Raw genomic sequence first — 21,646 nt, 5'->3', positions numbered from 1 at the left:
CATAAGTACTTTAAATACCATAAGATGTGTACTTAACGCTGTTCGAGTATATTTTAGAGTACCTTTAATGCTTTTAAATGTCTATTGAATGCTTTCAGAGTACTTATCATTTAAGATGGGTATTTCAGGTTGTCGGAGTGATAAAAGTAAACTGCTACATTAACAGAATGCCAATATTATTGTCAATATTATTGAGAAACTTCTCATCAACAGAGAGCATTATTTCATGTCAGACATTACAGCCGAACCAAATGGCTTGTACTCCCAGGGACCGAGGGAAATACCTCGAGCCTCGGAAAAAGGTGGGATTGTTTACCCTCAGTTTAAAGAGTTCGGTCCTTTACATCTAGTTCAACCAACGAGATTTGAGCCAACGGAGTTTGACTGTATACGTCAAATATTTCGTCTTCTATGAGAGCCACACCACAACAAGAGTATAAGTATCTTCCATGGGAGAGTGTAAGATAGGTTCATTCCGACCCGAGCACCCTGCGCGAGGGTTGGGATGAACCTATCTTACACGAGCGGCTATGGTAGATGCTTTTTCTCCCACCTCAGTGAAACAAAATTAAGTAAAAATGTATTTTTTTGCCAGAACTCTTTTGTGCTTAGTGAAAATAATTGCGTACGGACATGCAATAATTTGTGGTTGTCATGGATATTCGCGCAGTGATTCAGAGTATGTAAATGGTCTGATCGGTCTTTAAATAGTTTTAAGAAGAGTGAAGCATTATTTCTTGAAAGGTGCTTGAAAATTGTTTTCTGGTGACATTTGAAGCGAGAAATAATTAACTAGCGTTCTAAATATTACTACCAGATAAGGTTTCCATGATGCGCTACAGACGACAGTCTTCAACAAGGGAGGTAATTACAATGTGGTGACCATTACAAGAAGTTCCATACGGGCATTTTATCTTCGCCCATGGGCAAGATAAGAATTTCTAGCATGGTTAAATTAATGGATCTACTTATCTGAGGTGGGAGAAAAACTTTTAAACTTATCCAGTCACTGATGTACTGATCAGACCCTTCTTGCTCAAATAAGAACAATTACACAAATAAAGAGTTTATATTTTATTCATTATATAGTATGTTATCACCAGAAAACTTACAAACTTGCCCAGACAAAATGCACTGATCAAAGAAACATACCAAGACACTTCTTGCTCAAATCACAACAACAGAAGGAACCCAATGTACAATAAGGTGATCTTTTTCAGATGTCAGTGAACCCCATTTGTTATTATGTTGGTATCATTTGCAGTATGTGAGTCGAGAAAAAGTGCATTGCCAACATGCTATTTTGGCTTAGGGCTATTCCAGTAAAACATATAACCCACAGGAGAAGGGCAATTATTTAAAAAGTATAAAGGTGGGTGTCTTTTCGCTAATTTGGACCCCACAAGGGTAAATTTGCTTCTGTAGGGGGGTGCCTCTCCTTGGGGGTTATATTTTAAAATGGAATAGCCCTTTGCAAATTTACACTCCATTTTGGCTAGTTTATTCAAATGTCTTTTAGCTTGATTATGACGAAAGCTGATAGCTTATAGAATCAGTCTTTAGTCCGTTTCCTCGGTAGAAACCAGTACCGGTGTCCATTTCGAGAGGCCATGAGAAAGTACCCCTAGTGGGGATCAAACCCACAGCCTCTTTGGTAAAAGGCGGACACCTATACCACTCTCGCCCTTTTGAATTATTCCAGTTGAAATTAAGACAACCTGTTATAATTATTTAATTAATTTTCTTTCATTTATTTTACATATCATTAATCAACAAAAATAACCTTTCTGATGATGCCAAAATTGTATGGGTTCACCGAGCACAAAAATTTAACATCAGCTTGATAAAGAGACAAGCTTAACAGTACATTGGAACCTTACAGGAATGAAAACAACACCCAATATATATCATCTAAACATAATTGCAAACAACTAAAAAAGCACTTCTTAACAAGCCTGAACCAAGCTACAGTAGTTTTTGAAATTGATTGGCATATAAATCCAACAATTCAATAACTGTTAATTTAATAAAATAAGGAGAACGGGACTGCAGTAATTAAAATACAAAATTTAAATAATTCCAATGAAGACACTTTCATTATGATAAAAAAATAGCTATAAAATTAATATTCCATATGTACTTCGAATCTTAAGAATTACAATTGTAGGATAAATATTTGAGGATTATACTTATAGAACAATATGTCCAAGTCAGTTAATCTAGCTTTTGCAACAAAGTGCATGTTAAGTTTAAACTCATATATTTTACAACGATTGTGAAACAAAATACTACAAATTTATATTAATCACTCTTGTAGGCACAATTTTTTCGCAAAAGTATGGTCTTGTGATGTGGGCGAAACAGGAGAAAATCCACTTTTCCCGCTTGGTGACAACAAACCAAATGATTGCTCTTAAAACATGTGTTTCTATCATATCTTCACCACACTGAGTTTGTTTACAATTGATATTAGTTTAAAAAATTTACTTTAGACAAAGAAGGATTTACCTTCATAAAAATTGCATCTTTGAATGGTCAAAACCATAGGTTATTTACGTTTGTCCATGATAAATAACTTAAAATATGTGATGCAAAATCAAGCTACACTGTAAAATGAGGATCTATGATATTGCAGAATAACTAATGAAATATGAAGTTTTTTTGTCATAATTAACCAACAACAACAATTCATTTTCTACTATACATGAAATTGTATATTTGCATAGGACAGCATGTGTAAACAAGAAAATAGCTTTATTAATTATTGGGAATTGAAATATGTATCCGCAGCATCTGCTTTATCGACAGAACATTGCATGGTACATGTGAAAGAATTATTACACACAGATGAATGCTTAGTTAGTTTTTTTTAGGGATGTGAGAAGGGAACTGACCAAACTGAAATTATAACCAGTAAATATATCACAGTCCTATGTTAGTAAACTGTAAACATAAACACGATTTTATATAACTAAAGGTAAGCCATCCACCATGTGTAACTGCATTTTAGAAATTGACATAAGAGATTTTTTCTATACTGAATTTACATTGATATTATATATCAATATATGTAATATAATTATATTATTTTTGCATGGATTTCAATTTTTAATAATCCCCTTAATGACGCTATTTTTATAAAAATATTTTGTATGGTGGTAATAAAACAAAGTTTTACTATGATTACATAGCAATTTCATTAAGATGTTTTTTTTAAATAGACTGGCTTTATAAAAAAAAATCTTTGTGAAAACTCAACTTGTTGAACCCTTAAAATGAAGTTGAAATCTCTTACAGTAATGATGGATGGCTTATGTTAATAAAACATGGTTATATTTATTAGTACTAGACTCTTAAATTCATCCAACACTTGAAACTTTCCTTAACCAAACAAACAAACTTTGTTCATGATACACAGAATTATAGTGGAAAGAAATACATATTATAGGAAAAGGCAGTCCGTGCTATCTACAATTTGTATAAGTCTAGAGCTGCTAGAGTGACTATGCAAACTTAATGTCCCATTGTTTGATGGTGCAGTCGTTGCTGGCTGTGATGATGGTGTTGTCAGAGAGCCAAGCCAGGCTGGAAACTGAACACTTCTTATGTGCATCTGAAAACAGTAACAAATAGATTGATATACATGTGTTTATGGGCATAAATTAATTATGACTTATAGATTCAAGGCCGATATTCATAAAACATCTAAAGTCATTTCTTAACTTAAGTTGAATTCTGTAAATTTTCAGAGTCAAATTAAAAGTATACATGATTTTAGAATAAGTATGTTTATTCAATATCAAATCTCAACTTAGGAAAATGACTTAGTTAGAAAATAACAACATTTTTATGAATACTGCCCCAGGGGCTGTATTCATAAAACTTTAGTCATTTCCTAACATAAGTCAATTTCTTTAAATTTCATCGATTCAACCGGCAAGTTGTTTTTCTTCTTTCCTCTCGTTATTTGCATTCCATTAATGTCATTTATACATTCGCAAGTATTCAGTTATTGTTAATAATATGCCCAAAAGCAATAACAGCACTAAACATCTTCAAACATAAACATTCCTTAAGCATAGTTAAGGATTACGAAAAATTGCACAAGAATTTACCTACAATTAAGGTCTCGTCAAAAACCCATTGTTCTATCGATAATTGGTTACTTGAGTGGTACCGATTATCGATAGACAAACTGGGAACTGACTTCCAACACTATGTAACCTACCCATCCTTGAGCAGACTTGCTCCTTGCCAAATACAGTCGAGAGGCACCAAACTACGAAGCTACCATCAAGACTTCCTGTGGCAAAATACTGCGAGTTGGGTGCCCAGTCTAGCGAGAATATCTTGGCAGTCTGCTTCGTGAAGTGGTTATGTTCCTAAAATAAGATATTGGTTCAATGAAAAATTGTGAAAACGCCATTTAAACATATATATCTTTTTATACTGGTATATATAATATTTTAACTTTGTTTTTTTTTCAGGGTAAGTTGAGTGGTATCGAATATTCTAGTCAAGAACAAAAATAGAACTGAGTCTGATGAATAACCCCAGACGTCGCCTTGAAAATGGAATCTTTTTTCAGACCAACTTTTACTTAGTAAAGGGCCATAACAATTGTTTTTCAGACCAACCTTTACTAAGTAAAGGGTCATAACAATTGTTTTTCAGACCAACTTTTACTAAGTAAAGGGCCAAAACAATTGTTTTTCAGACCAACTTTTACTTAGTAAATGGCTACAACTATTGTAAGACAAAGTTAAATGTCCTATGAAATTTCAGGTGTGAAAATGCAAGACATTTGAAGCTGCATGTGACGCAAAAAAAAATTAGAGGCACAACTCCCCCAAAAATATCTATCTGAGGGTTTAAATATCTTTCCTAAATGTTACCCTTGATTTAGCCACACGAAAGCGACAAAAAAAGTCCAGATAGCTTCGAGAAATTGAAACCAGAAACCTGATAACAAACCTTAAAATCATCAGCCACATTATACACATATGTAATTCTCTTGCTGCCTGTGCAAACAGCCAAGTAAGCTCCATCTGGCGAGAACTTGGCTCGCATCACATCATCGCCTATCTTTATTATCTTCTTGCCTCGAAGGGTCATTCCGTCCAGCTCAAATATATGCAGGTCCTGAAACAAACATTTCAATCATGTCTTAAATAAGAATACTTGTTTAACTTATCATTTTTTAAAGCTGCAATCTCACTGGTTGACAGTTTTTACATTTTTTTTAGTTTTTGTCTCAGAATCAGCTGATGTTGGCATCAGTGCCTTCAATTCAGACCTAAAAGATACTCACAATAGAACAGATCAATTGATGGGAATTTGCCAAAATATTTTTGCAAAAGATAAACGCCAAAAAATATCATTTTTTTAACATCAATATGAAAAAAGTGATTCTGAACTTTTGTCAGCTGTCTTGTATCATTGGTTTCCACAAAATTTGGCTCATTACTAGACAAAAAAAAAAATCGTCAAATGGTCAATTCGTGAGAAAGCAACTTGAAACATACATGTTTCTCGCTTTACAGAGAAATAATGATGTCAATCCAAATAAATTAAGTGTTGGCATACAAAATGCTTCCAAAGTAGCAAATAAAAGTGTATAATGATGAGTTACTTAGTGATGGTGCAATTATCAAATGAAATATAATGTTGGTCAATGTATTCCAAACATCGTGATAACTGACTATGATCATCCATAATCAATTTTTCAGCAGCTTTTGTTCTTTTACTTTAACAAAACATAAAATTAATACATTTGCAAAAATCATTTGTGGTATCACAAAATCATACATTCAAATTTGTGCTGAGTGCTATTTCTTTTTTATTATTCCTTTGTCATCAAATATGTTGGGCTCATTTTGAAATATATTAATTTCTTAGAAGTTGTTAAAATAAACATAAATACTATTTTTATCAAGTAGTACTTGGGCCTCAAAATTTCACAGTTATGTTTCCAGTTGCCCGTTCGAAGGTCTTTTAAAAGCCCCTAACCATATTTTTTTTTCAATTTGGAAAAAAATAGTTGCCAACAAAAATTTTATACTACACCTTTGCATAGAGACATTGACTTCCCTTTCAAGTTTAAATGGCCTCGCAAGGGTAACTTGTACTGACTGCTGCCATCAAAAAGCTAAATGTTTACTTAAGCTTATTCCACACAACAAGACCTTTGGCAATCTAACATTATCCCGGTGATTAATTAAGTAAAATTAAATCAATTTAACAATCAGCTTACAGCACCAAACCCCGCTGAAATCTAGCTCCTAAGAGCAAACATAACTATTTTTAAGGCCTGAGTATAGAATTACAATTTCTATTATTTTCGATTACAATTTCTATTATTTTCGATTCAATTTTTTTTTCCGGAGTGTCCAACACTTGAGTTACTTACACCTTTTCCGCCAAAGGCGACAGTTGTCTTGTCTGGGCTGATGTCTGCACATGTGGGGCCAAACTTGACTTCCTGTTGGAACATGACATTACCTTTGTTCACGACCACAACCTACAAACATATATACAGCAGCATTATCATAATGAATACATACTAGGTTGACAACACAGTCCAATAACTGCTAGTGGTTTTAGATTTAAGAGTTTAACAGGCTTTCAAGTGACCATAACAAAAAAATAGGGATAAAAGTAGGATTTTTTTGAAAAAGTAGGTTAAAATAGGGATATTATGAGTAAAAAATAGGGATAGTAGGGCTCTTTATTTACCTTTTTTTGATGCAAATAAATGACTACTAAAACTATTCATCAATTGTGATGTACATGTAGTGATCTTTGCTTAGAAACCAGTGCTTCAAGAGGGATTCAGCCACAGGCTGAGAAGATGAACCTGGAATTAGTGTCTCTGACTTGTCAACATACGCCACTCGTTCCCATCATAGAACCCCTCTTGCAGCACTGGAGACCTACTGCATCAAACTAATCCTTCAGAATACTAGAAATAGCTTCTAATTAAAATCAAGATTTAGATTACTTCAATCAATTCATTTAGTTTAAACTTTTCTATTATTTCTCAAACTATTTTTAGGGATAGTAGGGCTTTTTCAAGAAAAAGTAGGGAAATGTAGGAGCCCAACAAAAAAAGTAGGGAAAAGAAGGGCCCTCTTGGAAGCCTTGAGTAATGGAGGAGTGCAGCACCCTGTCCTTTTAAGTAGTTCTCATCTACTTTTATGGGGACAAGCATTTGCAATCTCTTGCCTTCAAAGAATTGAATACTTGAGAGATACAAATATGTAGTTTGTTTTGTTTAAATATATCCTATAATTATAAATACTTATTTGACTTAAATGATAAAAAAAGGTATCAGTGATATTTTGGTACTTTCTTAACTGGGGAATCTGTGCTGACATAGCTATTAATGAAAAAAACATTCAAAAGGATAATATTTTTAAATCTGTACCTTGATCATATGCTTTTTTGGTTTTAATCTTTAAAAATTAAATGAGTTAAACATTAAAATACATTACAATTCAAGATTATTTCACATCAACCTATATTGTGCGCCTTTATCAAATAAACAACAACATTTTTCCTTCCATTTACTCACATGGTCCATACAGGCAATCACGGCTAATCCTGAGTCAAGAGCAGCCAGGCCTTTAGGCTGGGACGGTAGTTTGCAAGCCTCGGCACTGAAAAAAAATGCATTGGTCTTAACTCAGAGGTCACAGCGTACAAGCCCACAAGCCCTGCACTAGTAAAATGCTATCCTTAAGGATTTTTTTTAATTTTTATGTTTATGTTTTCTATGGCAACATGTATACCAAGTTTATTGTTTTGAGTTATGGCCAAGGTTAATGTTTTCCATGGCAACATGTATACCAAGTTTATTTTTTTTGAGTTATGGCCAAGGTTAATGTTTTCCATGGCAACATGTATACCAAGTTTATTTTTTTTGAGTTATGGCTAATGTTTAAGTATGATGTCGACAATGAAGAAAAACACACTTTGAATATGACAATACAGACACGCTTATAAAAATCCTTCCTACCCATACTGCATGCTGGAGATGCTGGTATAGCGGCATGTGTCGTCCATCGAAACCGAGATGAGATAGTCACCCCTTGCAACCATGTCAAATACCTGGTTTGTGTGACCGTGACCTTTAAACTCCTCAGCAAGGCCAGTGTTTATATCCCACGCCAGTGAGCAACAGTTAAGGATTAAATTACAGATTATAAATGTGTATAAAGAATTGAAACTTAGGTGCTCAGAAGAATAATAACAGATATTTCATACAATGCTTTTTTACCTCTTTTTCTTTAATATTGTGTTATGCGAATAAAACTATTGTCATACTGGCCATCTTTGTAACACAAAAATGCATTTTTTAAAAAGCTTGATGAATGGTACATGATAATGTTAACATGGGGAAAAAAATTGTCCATGACATTTTGCTTGAAAAGGATATGAATGACAGCGTTAACCGCATTACTCTTGGCAGATACAGCCTCCAAGCTGGTAGTGAAAACTTTGGACCGATCAGTGGACGGTGTCATGGCAGTAATTAGCTTGTTATGGCCCTGAAATATACATGTATACAAATTATGACCCTGAACACTGTGGACTAGTCATTAGACAGGGTCATGGCAGTAATCACCTTGTTACGTCATCAGGAAACTATTAATAAAGCTAAATTCATACAAACTAAGATATCGAGCTTACCCTGAGGGTCTTGATTGGAGTGCTGGGGTTATTCCTGTCTAGGTAGTTGATATAGCCCTTGAGCAAGACAACAATGATGTTGTCTCCAGACCACACGCAGCTTACCAACATGTCACCTAACTCTTTGCCTAGCTCAAATTTCCTGAAAAAAACATTTCATATGATTAGTATGGAATTTCATCCAAGGACAGGCTCTGTACTGATAACACGTCTGCAACAAACAACATTTATAACAGGGGCAAGCTTATTGGCCTAACATTTAACCACGATATTGTTTGAAGGCACAAGTCTCAAGGTTAATGAACACAAGACAAGAGATACAGCGCTACAAGACAACAAACAAACAATAAATAATTATCAAAACTGCAATACTATATTATACTGTGTATAGGACGCTAGTATAGATAGAGCAAAGGTACGAAATTTGGTGATAAAACTTTTTGAGAAAATTTCATCCTGAAATGGACGGGAGAAAAAAATCAAAACCTATTACTAAATTTATGACGTAGGCATTTTTTTCTCTAAAAGTCATGGGTAAAAAAGTGAGTCCTATACACATTACTCAGTATAATACAGTAGTAAAACTGCAGTACCAGCCCAACCTTAAACCTTGAGGTATTTGACGTTTGGAGTTATACTGACTTTCCATTTTAGTTCTTTATGAAAAGCCTTATTTCAGAGTTTGACAAGAAACATGATATTTGTTAATCAATTGAAATATACACTACGGTAATCAAATACAATACTGATGCCGGAAAAAGTAGTCCCTAGCCATCTGCCAAGCCTCGCAGGAGACACAAAATGGTTGACAACAGGATAGTGATATTTGAGCAGTATTTGTATTTGTTACTTACGTGACTTCCTCTCTGCTCTCCACATTCCAGATTTTGGCCGTCTTGTCCCCGGAGACAGTCAACACTTCCTTACCGTCTGGACTGAATGCAACCTGAATAGGAAAAATATAAGTGAGAAGCTCAAAGCGCCTGTGTGTGTCAAAACTTTTTCTTAAAATTCAACATCTGATTGAAAAGAAAAAACATTTTGCTATAACAGGGGTGCGATTGACCTTGCAGTTGAAGGGTTGAAACTATTTGGAGATGGGTTCCAGGGGGTTCAAGGAACCCTGACTGAGATGCTAATCTGGCTTTGTAGAAGCTCTTTTAAGGGCCCAGTGTGCATGGCCTAAATAGCATGGTAGGGCGCCCTGCTGCCTTTTTACTACACCAAACTGTGCCCTTTTGTTTGACAGAGTCCTTTTACAGAAATAAGTATAAAAAATAATAATTACACATATTTTGACACTTAAGTAAAAATAGCTGAGGTATTCATAACAAACTATGAGCATTGAAAGAAGTAACAACACACAATATCACGGCTGCGAAACAGTGGCTCCACCTCTTAGGAGCTATATATAAAAAGAGCCAATGACACTTCAGAGACAGAGCAAAAGAACGGACATCATCATAAAACGTAAGTATGACTTGTAATTTGAAAAATCTGAGAATGCAGTGCCATATAAATATGACTAATCTTCACACGTATTTCGGTTATTTTGTAAACATATTGTTTATTGAGTTATAAGATCGATTCTCCCATCAAACACATGCATGTTTAAGAAAAAAAGTAGAACATTTTCACCAATTTTCAGCCGAATTTAACTCCAGAAGTGATTTCTCAAATATACCCTCATAATTGTGATATTTAGATAAAATAACGAGTCATACTTGTGTTTTATGATGATGTCCGTTCTTTTGCTCTAGCTAGAAAGTGTCATTGGCTTTTTTATATACAGCTCCTAAAAGAGCTGGAGCCACTGTTTCGCACCCATGAATATGAATTAAACTATTGAATTAGTTCAATCCTAATTCCCTTTTGCAGGCAAAATTTTGTTTTTAGGCAAATTCCCTCTTGGAAGGGCCCTGGCCCCATTTCCCTTGAGCTGAGAGACAGCCCCGGTTAGACAAAACTACAAATATCTTGTAGTAGATACTCACGCCATAGACGCCACCTGCGTGTGACTTCGTTCCTCCAAGTACACCGATCTTGTCTCCAGACTCCCCATTATACACAATGGCCTGGTCAAATAAAACAGTATGTAAATAAACATGCACAAAGTTAAACAAGATAAAAAATAAAATAAACTATCTTCATTTCATCTATATTTAACACATTTAACACAGACACTCTTCATGAGTGATAGTTTGTTTATCTGATAAGCACATCTACAAAATTCTCCCTACCAGGACAGGGACTTCGCAGCTTGAAGGACTGAAAGGCCTTTAAATTGTACTTCTACTATCCTTTTAAAAAAAGACACCAAAAAAACGAACAATCATTTTTAAAGCAAGTATTTGAACTGAGCAAAATAATCCCTACCTGTCCATCAGCTCCGCCAGTTATGTACACATCTCCTGTCGGACTGTAGCGCACACAGTTTACGAAGTTAGTGTGGTCCTGTCAACATAGAGCACAATGTGAATGAAGATACATTATGTGTGTTTAAAATTGTATAGCGGTATTAAAATTGGTCATCTCTTCTTCAGTAACACTGTTCTTGGTGTACTTCTTAATAATAATTGTGGGTCAGATAGCTTAAATGCAAATATAACTCTTATTATATATGCATTTAAGGTATCTGGCACATTAATATGTTTTAAATGATACCAAAATTGTGTATGGTCACCTGACATGTAAAATATTAAGGTTAGTGGAGCTATCAGAAAACTAGCTTATGGGGTTGCTGTGGGTCGGATTCCTTGAATACAGTACCCTTTTAGATAGCCAAGAGTATACCAGAATATGTACAGGAAAGTAGACGATAAAGCCTCTATATGACACATGATAGCAACACGAACTAAAGCATTGCTTTCATTTTAAATAATATTCAATTAACAAGAGCTGTCAAAGTATGTGACGAATGCCTCGAATGTGGCAATGACCTATGAACAAGGTCAGTACATGAAAAGTTGATCTTGCCTTTACGTGTCAAATACATATGGCAAGTTATTTTAAATTGCCTCTGAACACAATACCACCCATACTTGACAACCTACACTCTTATGTCCTTATATTCAGCATTCCATTGTGAATAAACACTAAGTGTATCTTTCACCTAAGAGGTAGGGACATGGGTCTTGCACGCGACACGTCATCTTGGTATGTCGTACACATGTGGCAAGTTATTTTAAAATCTGTCCATACAAGAAAAAGTTACAGCCTGGACACAACAACCCATACTCAATGTCCTTATATGCAGCACTCCATTGTGAATAAACACCTAAGTGTGACCTTGACCTTAGAGGTAAGGACACGGGCCTTGCATGCGACACGTCGTCTTGGTATGTAGAACACATGTGGCAAGTTATTTTAAAATCTGTCCATACAAGGGAAAGTTAATGAGTTAATGAGCCAGACAGACGGACGGACGGACGGTGCAATTTTAATATGCCCACCTTCGGGGGCATAAAAATAGACCTTGTCACAAAAATTCTTATTAATTCATATAAATCCATATCAAGATATGCTTTCAATGAAAAACATACCAGTACAAACTACAAAACTACAAAAACTGTACGTCTAAAGTCAACCTACTTTACAGTCTTTCTCGTACTTGAATGGCGGTCCCTTGTAAAGCTGAGATCTCATGTCCTCACCAGCAGAGACGATCCTGAATGGACGGACTGGACGGAACGCAATAGCATTCACGGTGCCAGTGTGACCACCGATTTCACCAACGGTGTTACCAGAGTCTGACGTTATTACTTTGCAACACCTGAAAATTGTATTATGCCATTTCATACAATAGTTTACTTTGTCATTTGTAGAAATCAGCACAAGGCCATGAGCCAAACACATGCAAAACCTCAGTTTTGGTCTTTATTATATCTTATTTTTTTCAATATATATCTAACTCATTGAAAATCCATATCATGCTACTGTTGTTTTCTGATCCAGTGTTTTGCAAGTAGCATGTATTGAGTGCTGCCATTTGTACGCTGATATTCATTTCTTTTGATCCAGTAACATGCTAGTACATGTAACATGTGTTGAGTGCTGCCTTTTGCACGCTGATGTTTATTTGTGTTTTTACAATATCTCAAAGACTTCAACTGCTGATTTATGGGTTTTTTTCAGGAAAATGCATTTAATCATTAATGGGATCTATTCATCACATCATTTCCAGAGAGGAAAATGCCGGCAGTTTTGTTTGTTTAAACTACGTACAATGAGCACAGATTGGCTAGTGTGGTAAATTGATCATGCAATCAAAAGCAGGCCATTCATGCATAGAATATCATGATTCACATTGTTTTGGGTAGAGCAAAGTTGTAAAGCTTTCGACCTGTGTGTTTTTCTCATCAATGTGTTTTAAAATTTGATATCTGTCAACTGGTACAGAAATCTAGATTAAGTCATGATCATTCTGTGGCTAGAAATGTAGATACCCACGCGAAATTGACAATTAGGTACAGTTATGATTATGCTGCGGCGTGAAATGTAGATTCCAGCGCGAAATTGACAATTAGGTACAGTTATGATTATACTGCAGGGTGAAATGTACATTCCAGAGCGAAATTGACAATTAGGTACAGTCATGATTATTCTGTGGCGTGAAATGTAGATTCCAGCGCGAAATTGACAATTAGGCACAGTCATGATTATGCTGAGGGGTGAAATGTAGATTCCCATGGTGAAATTGACAATAAGGTACAGTCATAATTATGCTGCGGAGTGAAATGTAGATACCCACACGAAATTGACAATTACGTAGTCATGATTATGCTGCGGCTTGAAATGTAGATATCCATGCGAAATTGTCAATTACATAGTCATGATTATGCTACGGCGTGAAATGTAGATTCCCTAAGTGAAATTGACAATTAGGTACAGTCATAATTATGCTGCGGAGTGAAATGTAGATACCCACACGAAATTGACAATTACGTAGTCATGATTATGCTGCGGCTTGAAATGTAGATATCCATGCGAAATTGTCAATTACATAGTCATGATTATGCTACGGCGTGAAATGTAGATTCCCTCAGTGAAATTGACAATTAGGTATAGTCATGATCATGCTGCGGGGTAAAATGCAGATACCGATGTGAAATTGACAATAAAATACAGTCATGATTATGCTGCAACGTGAAATTTAGATACAGAGAAATTGACAATCAGACATCTAGTTCCAAAATTTCTCTACTCATCCATGACCTACAACTCATGTCTTTTCTCAACTTATACAAGATCTAAGAGGGGAAAAATGCACACCTTTCCCTTCCTTCTCCTGCCACAGCAATCTTGGTGTTGTCCTCAGACCAGCTGATATCTTTGATTGGTCCGCCCTGCACGTGGAACTCCTTTTTAAGCACATGCTCAGGGTTTACAGTATCCCAAATTCGCACCTTGCCGGTAGCATCTATCAGGAGAGAAATTAGAATGAGAATTTAGAGTGGACAGTATCAGAAAAAATGAAACATCTTTGGTAAAATCTGAAATAAATAAACATTTATCAATGAAGTTTATACTTCCAGACAGTTAAAAATAAATTGCTATAATTATCAAGTCTTTGGGGTCTTCTTATAATTGAGCTTACAATTTTTTTGAAAGACCAAGAATTCTAGTTAAAATATTTAGTCAGTGTCACTAACTAAATTCAAAGTGTTACTTTAAAAATCAAATAACCCTTTTGAAAAGTAACAAATAGAGCTCTTTGTTACGAAATAGATTTTTCATGTATAACTACTGAAAACTATTGATTCGAAAAGGACGTCCCAATTAACTTGAAATAACATTTTTAAAGATGCACTTTTACTCCCAAATAAGCAGTACCACAACTAATAAAATTGTTTTAATCTACCAAAAAGAATGAATAAATATGGAAAACAATGGTTCTTAATATGAAGGATATTGTGCATAATTTGAAAGAAAGGTGCAGAAAACATGGTATTCCACCTTATGAGAAGATAGTTGATCACTGTACATCTTTTAAGACCCACCAGTCATTTATTATTTGTGCGTTTTCAGCTATTAATCTTGTTTACAAACTTGTTATCAGTAATTAATATTTTCCATAAATGCATTATTTAGTAAGTAGTTAAAGGTTTATCACTCAAAATGTATGCTTGTTATTCATGAGTATGTATTGATTTTAAATAAGAGTGTCACTTTAACATTTTGAATGGGGACTTTTTATTATGATGGATATTAATCGCCTGAACTTGCCTCCTGATGCAATATAGAAGCCGGATGGCGAGTACTGTGCCATGGTGCAAGGAGCAGTGTGCTCCGAGTATATGTCACACTTGGTTGGATCCTGAAATATGTATATACAATGATTAGTACATGGTTAACGGGTTAGGCAGTCATGAATTGCTAAGTACAGTGTGTCCAGCTAGCGCAGTGGTTAGCGTACACTTTTCTCACCTAGGGAACCGGAGTTCGATGCCCGACCTGGGTGCATGTGAGTTTGGTTTGTGGTCACCAAGCCGGCCAAGTGGGTATTCTCCGGGTACATTGGTTTCCCACACAACACAAGACCACACTCCCCTGAGTAACATCGTGCCAATGAGAGTGATTAATATAATGTCGTAATAACTTGTTTCACAATCGTTGTAAAATACATAAGTTTAAACTAAATGCTAAGTACAGTGTCTAAATACTTTGTTAGTGGTGAAATCACATGTATGATAACTCATCGATATTGTTTTTTTATTATTAATTAAGTCTTTCCATTAAATCAATTTAACACAGGTTTACATGACTTTTTACCTCCTTGAGCAGGGTTTGGAATACGAATACTTCCCAATTGAAAAATATATATTACCCAGAATGTTTAGATATTTGTTTCCGAAAAATTAAACAAAATAATATCATGAAATCATTTTGTGATTATGTAATAGTTGTGTTGGTTCCTTATTGAAGGCAAATAAATGAGCAGGAAGTGTAAGCATACTTTTTGTCCATTCTTAAGTGTTTTATATGTATAATACTTAAATGAATAGACTAGGACTCTTTCCAATTTACCCCACAGCTCTTTTGCAAATTATGAGAATGACACACCAGCCCTTTTGTGGGGGGAAACAAGCATGGTTTTTCAGTGTTGGAAAAAAATATCAGAGTACTTTTGCATACAATTAGAATAATTTAGTTTGACAAAAAAAAATAATGAGAGTAAAAATGTCACTCAAAAACATCATTTAATGAATCATGAGTTTCTCGTTATATAGAATATATCGGCAATGGGGAAGAAGGGTAGAAAGGCCCCATTCCCTGAAAAAGCCATGTTAGAAGTTTAAATATAAAGGATATTGAAAAAAGCAATTTCATGGTTAATTTGTTTTGTTTAAACTTACTACAAAAGACAAGAACGTTTCAAGCATTTGCCAAGTATTGTTCTTTTTTCTATGTTGATCAAGTTATGCCCTTTTTTGCCACAAAATAATGAAATTTAGTGTCAAGCTTTATATTATAATTATATTGTATATAATGAATGAATTTTTGCCATTATGAAAGTTTTGCTTAACAGATAAATGTACAACACCAAAATGACAAAAGCAGACCTGTAGTTTATAAAATAGAATAAAACTACGTACATTGATATCTCTGATGTATATGTTAGTTCCATTGGCATACAGGAAGTTCTGTCCTTTCCTGTCAGCACCCAAAACTATAAATTTTCCACGCTCAGTTTTGGGCATAGATGCAAATACACATCCTGAAAAGGAAAATTTATTAATAATCTAATTTAAATCTACGAAAGGTATCATAATTTATGTAAAATAGTTCAGGTTGCCAAGCAATGCCAATACATGAAGTTTATCAACAGGTGGTTTTTCTAAACGTTTTTGAATTATTATGTTGTTTTGAATAAACTATGAATGAGGGAAATAAATGCATTAAAAAAATAATGACTCGCTCAACTTTTTTGGTCTCGTGTACAAATTAAAAAGATCTTAGTGTGGTATGTTAAACTATTAGAATAAGTTAGCTGGTAAAGAAATCTAGTATTGTCACCCATACTAGCAGTAAGTTGGACCCTCAAACTGTTTACTATGGTCCCAACAAGATATTTAGGAATTTTCAACCAAGAATACAGCCATAGCAGTGCTGTGCAATTTACAATAACCTAGCCACAATAATGCGGGCGTTTAAGGAACTTTTTTAACTTATGGATATTCATTTTGTTCCCTAAATGCCACAAGTCAACTGAGCAGTACCAATGTAAAATATATTCTTCAACTATTCTTCAACTATTACTCCACAATACTTAACGCTTCACTGTTAAATTAAAACACAAAAGTTACACTTTAATTATTTTAGCCAATACCTATTACTTATTACACTTAAGTGTTTTATGAAACGCAAATAATTAGTTTAATTTAGATCGACTTCTGTCAATAAAGCATCGCCATTTTGAAACCATCTAGCAGGTGCCCGTTATCTTTCCGCTCAATATACTTAGCGCTGGGATCTGTCATTCTTGTCTAGGAAAACAACAAGTGGGTTATGGACCCGTAGAGTCGCCGAATCAAAAATAGTTGAAGACTCTGAAGTGGCTGTTTATATGGACTAACAATAACTGTGGGTTGAGTTTGTACAATATTGGTTATGGAAATGGTTGATGTCATAGCGAAATCATAAATTTATTAATTAATTTATTTCAATTTAATTAACAATCGATTTCCGAAAATTAACATTTGGGAAATGTTTCAGTAAATGTCATGCCTTCGAAAACAGCCGCAGTACGAAACTATTTGAGTACGAAAGATTTTCACATAAACCGAACTGACAGTCATTATCAATACAATTTATAAATTGGAAGCAGCATAATCAACGGAGTTTAATAACTTTCGATATGTTAAGAGACATCTGTTAAATGCCAGAAACGATTGTTTTCTCGTACAACATTTTACAACAATAATCGCTTCCTACTTCCGGTTTAATTGCAATTCTTATTTCTAACGCAGAAATTCTCGCTAATGTGAACTATTGGAGAGCATTTACTACTAAAATATGGTTAAATAAGCTCATACTTACGTAGCTCAGGCTTCGACATTTTAACACTTCTACTTGTGGCAAAAATTAAATCAACAAAAAATTGCCGGCGACGGTATCAAAACACGGAAGTGAAATAACAGTGCGCATGCGTCAGATTTGATGCCCATATTTGGTACAATTCTACTTTCGTTTTGTAAATAGCCAATTACTCACAAATACTGACACAATTTATGACACACCTGGTATAATATGGTCAATTATGGGCATTTCGTACGGGTTTACGCTATTTTATTACTGCTCGCCATAGTGATGCAATATAATTGACAATTTCTGCCCGTAATAGGTAAATAATTAATATGATATCATTATCAGTATTACTTGTAATCTGTGAGTAGGATTGGTCCCAGTTGTAATGTATTTAGTGAACTATACTTTCCTCACTTTTTATCCTTTTTTCATTTGAGATTGATTTTTACGAACAGTTTTGACTGTTTGCCCAAAGCCATGGTACGGATGGCCATCGTTACGTTTTTTACACGGTCACCGCTTGTGGCATAGTATTATACACAAACTGCACGGGTACTGCTATTCCATACGCAGGGGACGGCGCCTTGTATTGACACACCTCTTTGACAACGCCCCCCCCCCCCCCCTATTTTTTTATGACTTGAAAATAGTCCCAGGCTTATTAAGTGATGGGGGAACTGTCACTATTATATATATATATAATGATAACTTCGCAAAATATTTTTATTATATTATTTCTGTAAATGGTGTCCCTGTATTTCCCCATATTTGCTGAGATGACCATGTTTGAGAGGCTTTCACTTTGTCAAATTTCAACCAAAAGATGATGTTCGCGTCCGTTGTCAGCAACCTACCTTCGCATTAGCATATTTACCGGATACCTTATTCCATGTGTTCGCCAAAATTATGGTTAAAGTCGTAAGTACTCTATCATCGGGTAAGTACTTTTTTCAAAGGTCGCAATCTCCAGTTATACAAATGTCTGAAGTACAATCATTAATTCATGAGTGTGGCTTTATTAAAACGTTTCATTCAACCTACATTTTGATATTAGACAACATTTTTATGCATTTTAGTTCATTAATTGTTCGTACATAACCTTTTATCAACGTTTCTATAGATTTCCAAGATAATTTCCTGTCTTCGTCAGATAAATGTGAGCGATTTTAGCGGCATGGGTTGCGGACGCTGGTAATACGCAGCAGCAGCAGACGCGAACATAATGTGGAATAGGTCGGTATTCTATAGATCCGTGGGCTGTCTCCGTGCACACGTCCACGCGTGTCCAGAAAATGTTGGGGGGTACATTCCAATGCGCACGTGCCCGGTCCGTGTCGTTTCAACTGATGCGCGACTTCTCAAGAAAAAGGACAGTCCACGGATAAACTAAAATGTATATGTTTTAGTAAACAAAATAAAACTGAAATCAAGCCCGAAAACTAGTTCAAAATTTTAACTCTAGAAACTTAATATTTTTGTCATTATGGATGTTGTAATCAAAATTTACCGATTGAAAAGGACGATATAAATGATATATATATATATATATATATATATATATATATATATATATATATATATATATATATATATATATATATATATATATATATATATATATATATATATGTATTGTAAGCATTCCGTTTTGCTATTCATGTTTTGTGCAGCAGTCAATAGTAACCACGACCCCACCCCCTGTCCGGGGTTATATCGCGGATAGCGGGGGAATGGGCCGTGTTTTTACCTTTTAGGTGGCCCCGCAGTGCCGAGTGTATGCGATGGTTTTGTTTTCGCGCCGAAAATTGCGGGGAATGGGCCGTGGCTTTGTGCCGTTCTTTTAACGGGATTTGTCAGCGTGGTAGCCAAGTTTTCCCCGGAGTTTAACAAGATCTCGCAATATTTAAAAAAAAACATACACAGTATGCTTTTAATATGTACATTATAATAGGCCTTACCTAGGATGTCCCTGGGGAGCGGGACATTTGGCGGGGATTTTGTCTCCGCAGGGCGGGGATTATACCTGGGATTAGCTCGACCGAAAGTCAAAGTCCCCTCTAATCCCCGGAACTGGGGGGGGGGGGGCGTGGTTACAATTGACTGGTGCATTATTAACTTACTATAGCAGATAGTGTACATTTTTGGTCTTCCCGAAGACTAAGTCGGCAGGCCGGGCACAGTTAAGAAGAGCAAACATAAATGCTGACTTTCAGTTCAGTGCGAATAGGTGTATGCAAGCTTGTTTATATTAGCACTCGGGCTTTGCCTATTTGGCGAGTGCTCCGATAAGATTGTTAAGTCATATTAGGTTTTTGGCACAGAGTGCACAGACAGAATGTAACCCTGGTTAGAGCTACCCTGGTCATTTTACGTGCACAAATGTATAGCACTGTCACACGGGACCCCATTTAACGTTCCGAACTCCCGGAAGACGATTACTGTAGTATTTCTTCAGTGGTGCGGCGGGGAATCGAACCTGCGACCCTTGGATTGAGAGTCAAGTGTCTTTTAAAACTGAAAACTAAGAAACCGACACTAGCATCAATCAAAACAAAAATATACATGCCGCCGATATTTAACTGGCCAGAATTTATCGAAATCCCGGAGGCCCCAACACAACTGGCAACATTACAACACTCGTCACCCGCGGATCCAGGGGGATGGAGTGGGGGGATACCTTTCCACCACCCCTAAATTGTTAATGATTACTTTTCATTTTAATAGAGGAGAAAAACCTAATAAAATCCGCCTAAAATGCACCATTTCGAACTATAAATTGTTGAAAACATGGGTGAGTACCCAAAACACCCACTTCTTCACTTTTAACCAATACATTTCGGTTCTGAGTGTGGGGCGCTATTCAAAAGCTTACGCCTGATGCCCTCAAACGTCAAATCCTGAAACCGTTCCAACTCATTGCATTATTTGTAACACACAGTGACAAAGAAACCATCCATATAGCCGGATTTCGTTAAATGAGAAAATACAAAAAACAACAACAAAAAAAAACAATTGTATAAACTCTGTTTAGTTTTGTTTTGTTTTTTGTTCAAATTATCATGTGTCTGTTGCCGAAATGACCCTGTTGTCATGTCAAAACTAATGTAATTAAATTCGGTATAAGCTCTATGGGAAACACATTCTATAATTGCGAAACTTTTAAAGTAAGAACATCCCAGAAGTCGAACATCATCTCGTAAAGCACACGCGCCGTGGTCACCAACATAATAGAACAATTGGACTCGTGGTAATGAACGGCGGCCGCTGCAATCTCGCCTGCTCGACTTTCGTTTACCAAATGCAACCCTCCACGTCAAGCAACAAGCCGAAATACATCCGCGTAGAAATCTTTCAAAAACAAAAAACTTGTCCGATTGATAACTCGATTATGCTTGGCCCTCTATGGTCTTGAATTTTAGAAGGAGGGTTACTCGTGACAAGCAGATTACCTCTATTCATTTTGAGGTTAGTATGTTAAAAAAACCTTGTCCTTTGATAACTAGAGTTTGTTTAATCAGACTATCTACAAACTCGATATGGAAGTCGGTTATGACCAGCAATGACCCAGATTGATTTTGAGATCAGTAGGTCATGGTCATGGTGATCTTGTACCCAAAAAGCTTGTCCGATGGATTAGTAGAGTTTGCTTAGTCCTGTTGTTCTCAAACTTGGTAGGGAGGATGGTCATACACAGCATGCTCATCGAGATTGTACATTCATATGTTTTAACTATTACCTCAGGAGATAATTGTCAGGTCGTTCTCAAGTTAGGGGCGGTATTCAATATTCTACTTAAGTAAATCTTATGGTGATGCATCATTGACTTCATTCACTCTATTAGCCAGTTATCAATAACAAATAATCCGATTAGCTACATCATTCTTAGATCCATTTAAGACTAATATTGCAATAATAATAACAACAACTT

General features: G+C 35.5%; 1 protein-coding gene across 1 annotated transcript; it reads right to left on the bottom strand.

Moving 5' to 3' along the window:
* Positions 1 to 1,061: 1,061 nt before the first annotated feature.
* Positions 1,062 to 17,841, bottom strand: LOC128211802 (WD repeat-containing protein 1-like). The gene is made up of 16 exons (XM_052916873.1): positions 17,731 to 17,841; positions 16,287 to 16,408; positions 14,917 to 15,007; positions 13,963 to 14,110; positions 12,283 to 12,463; positions 11,068 to 11,145; positions 10,686 to 10,766; positions 9,546 to 9,637; positions 8,692 to 8,833; positions 8,439 to 8,549; positions 8,018 to 8,172; positions 7,574 to 7,658; positions 6,410 to 6,520; positions 4,975 to 5,142; positions 4,229 to 4,382; positions 1,062 to 3,613 (listed from the first exon to the last, which is right to left on the bottom strand). Exons 1-16 carry the CDS (start codon positions 17,747 to 17,749, stop codon positions 3,504 to 3,506), a joined length of 1,848 nt encoding a protein of 615 aa, XP_052772833.1. The 5' UTR covers positions 17,750 to 17,841; the 3' UTR covers positions 1,062 to 3,503.
* Between the last annotated feature and the right edge of the window lie 3,805 nt (positions 17,842 to 21,646).

This window comes from Mya arenaria, chromosome 12 (genome assembly GCF_026914265.1).
Source record: "Mya arenaria isolate MELC-2E11 chromosome 12, ASM2691426v1".
In the NCBI taxonomy this organism is placed as follows: domain Eukaryota; kingdom Metazoa; phylum Mollusca; class Bivalvia; order Myida; family Myidae; genus Mya; species Mya arenaria.
Note: the sequence above shows the minus strand (reverse complement) of the source record. Positions and strands in the feature narration are given on the sequence as shown.

Coding starts and splice junctions, on each gene's coding strand:
- LOC128211802 (XM_052916873.1), bottom strand. Junction 10,767..11,067: donor CTGGCGGAGCTGATGGACAG/GTAGGGATTATT, acceptor TTATTTGACCAG/GCCATTGTGTATAATGGGGA. Junction 8,550..8,691: donor CTCCAATCAAGACCCTCAGG/GTAAGCTCGATA, acceptor TGTATATTTCAG/GGCCATAACAAGCTAATTAC.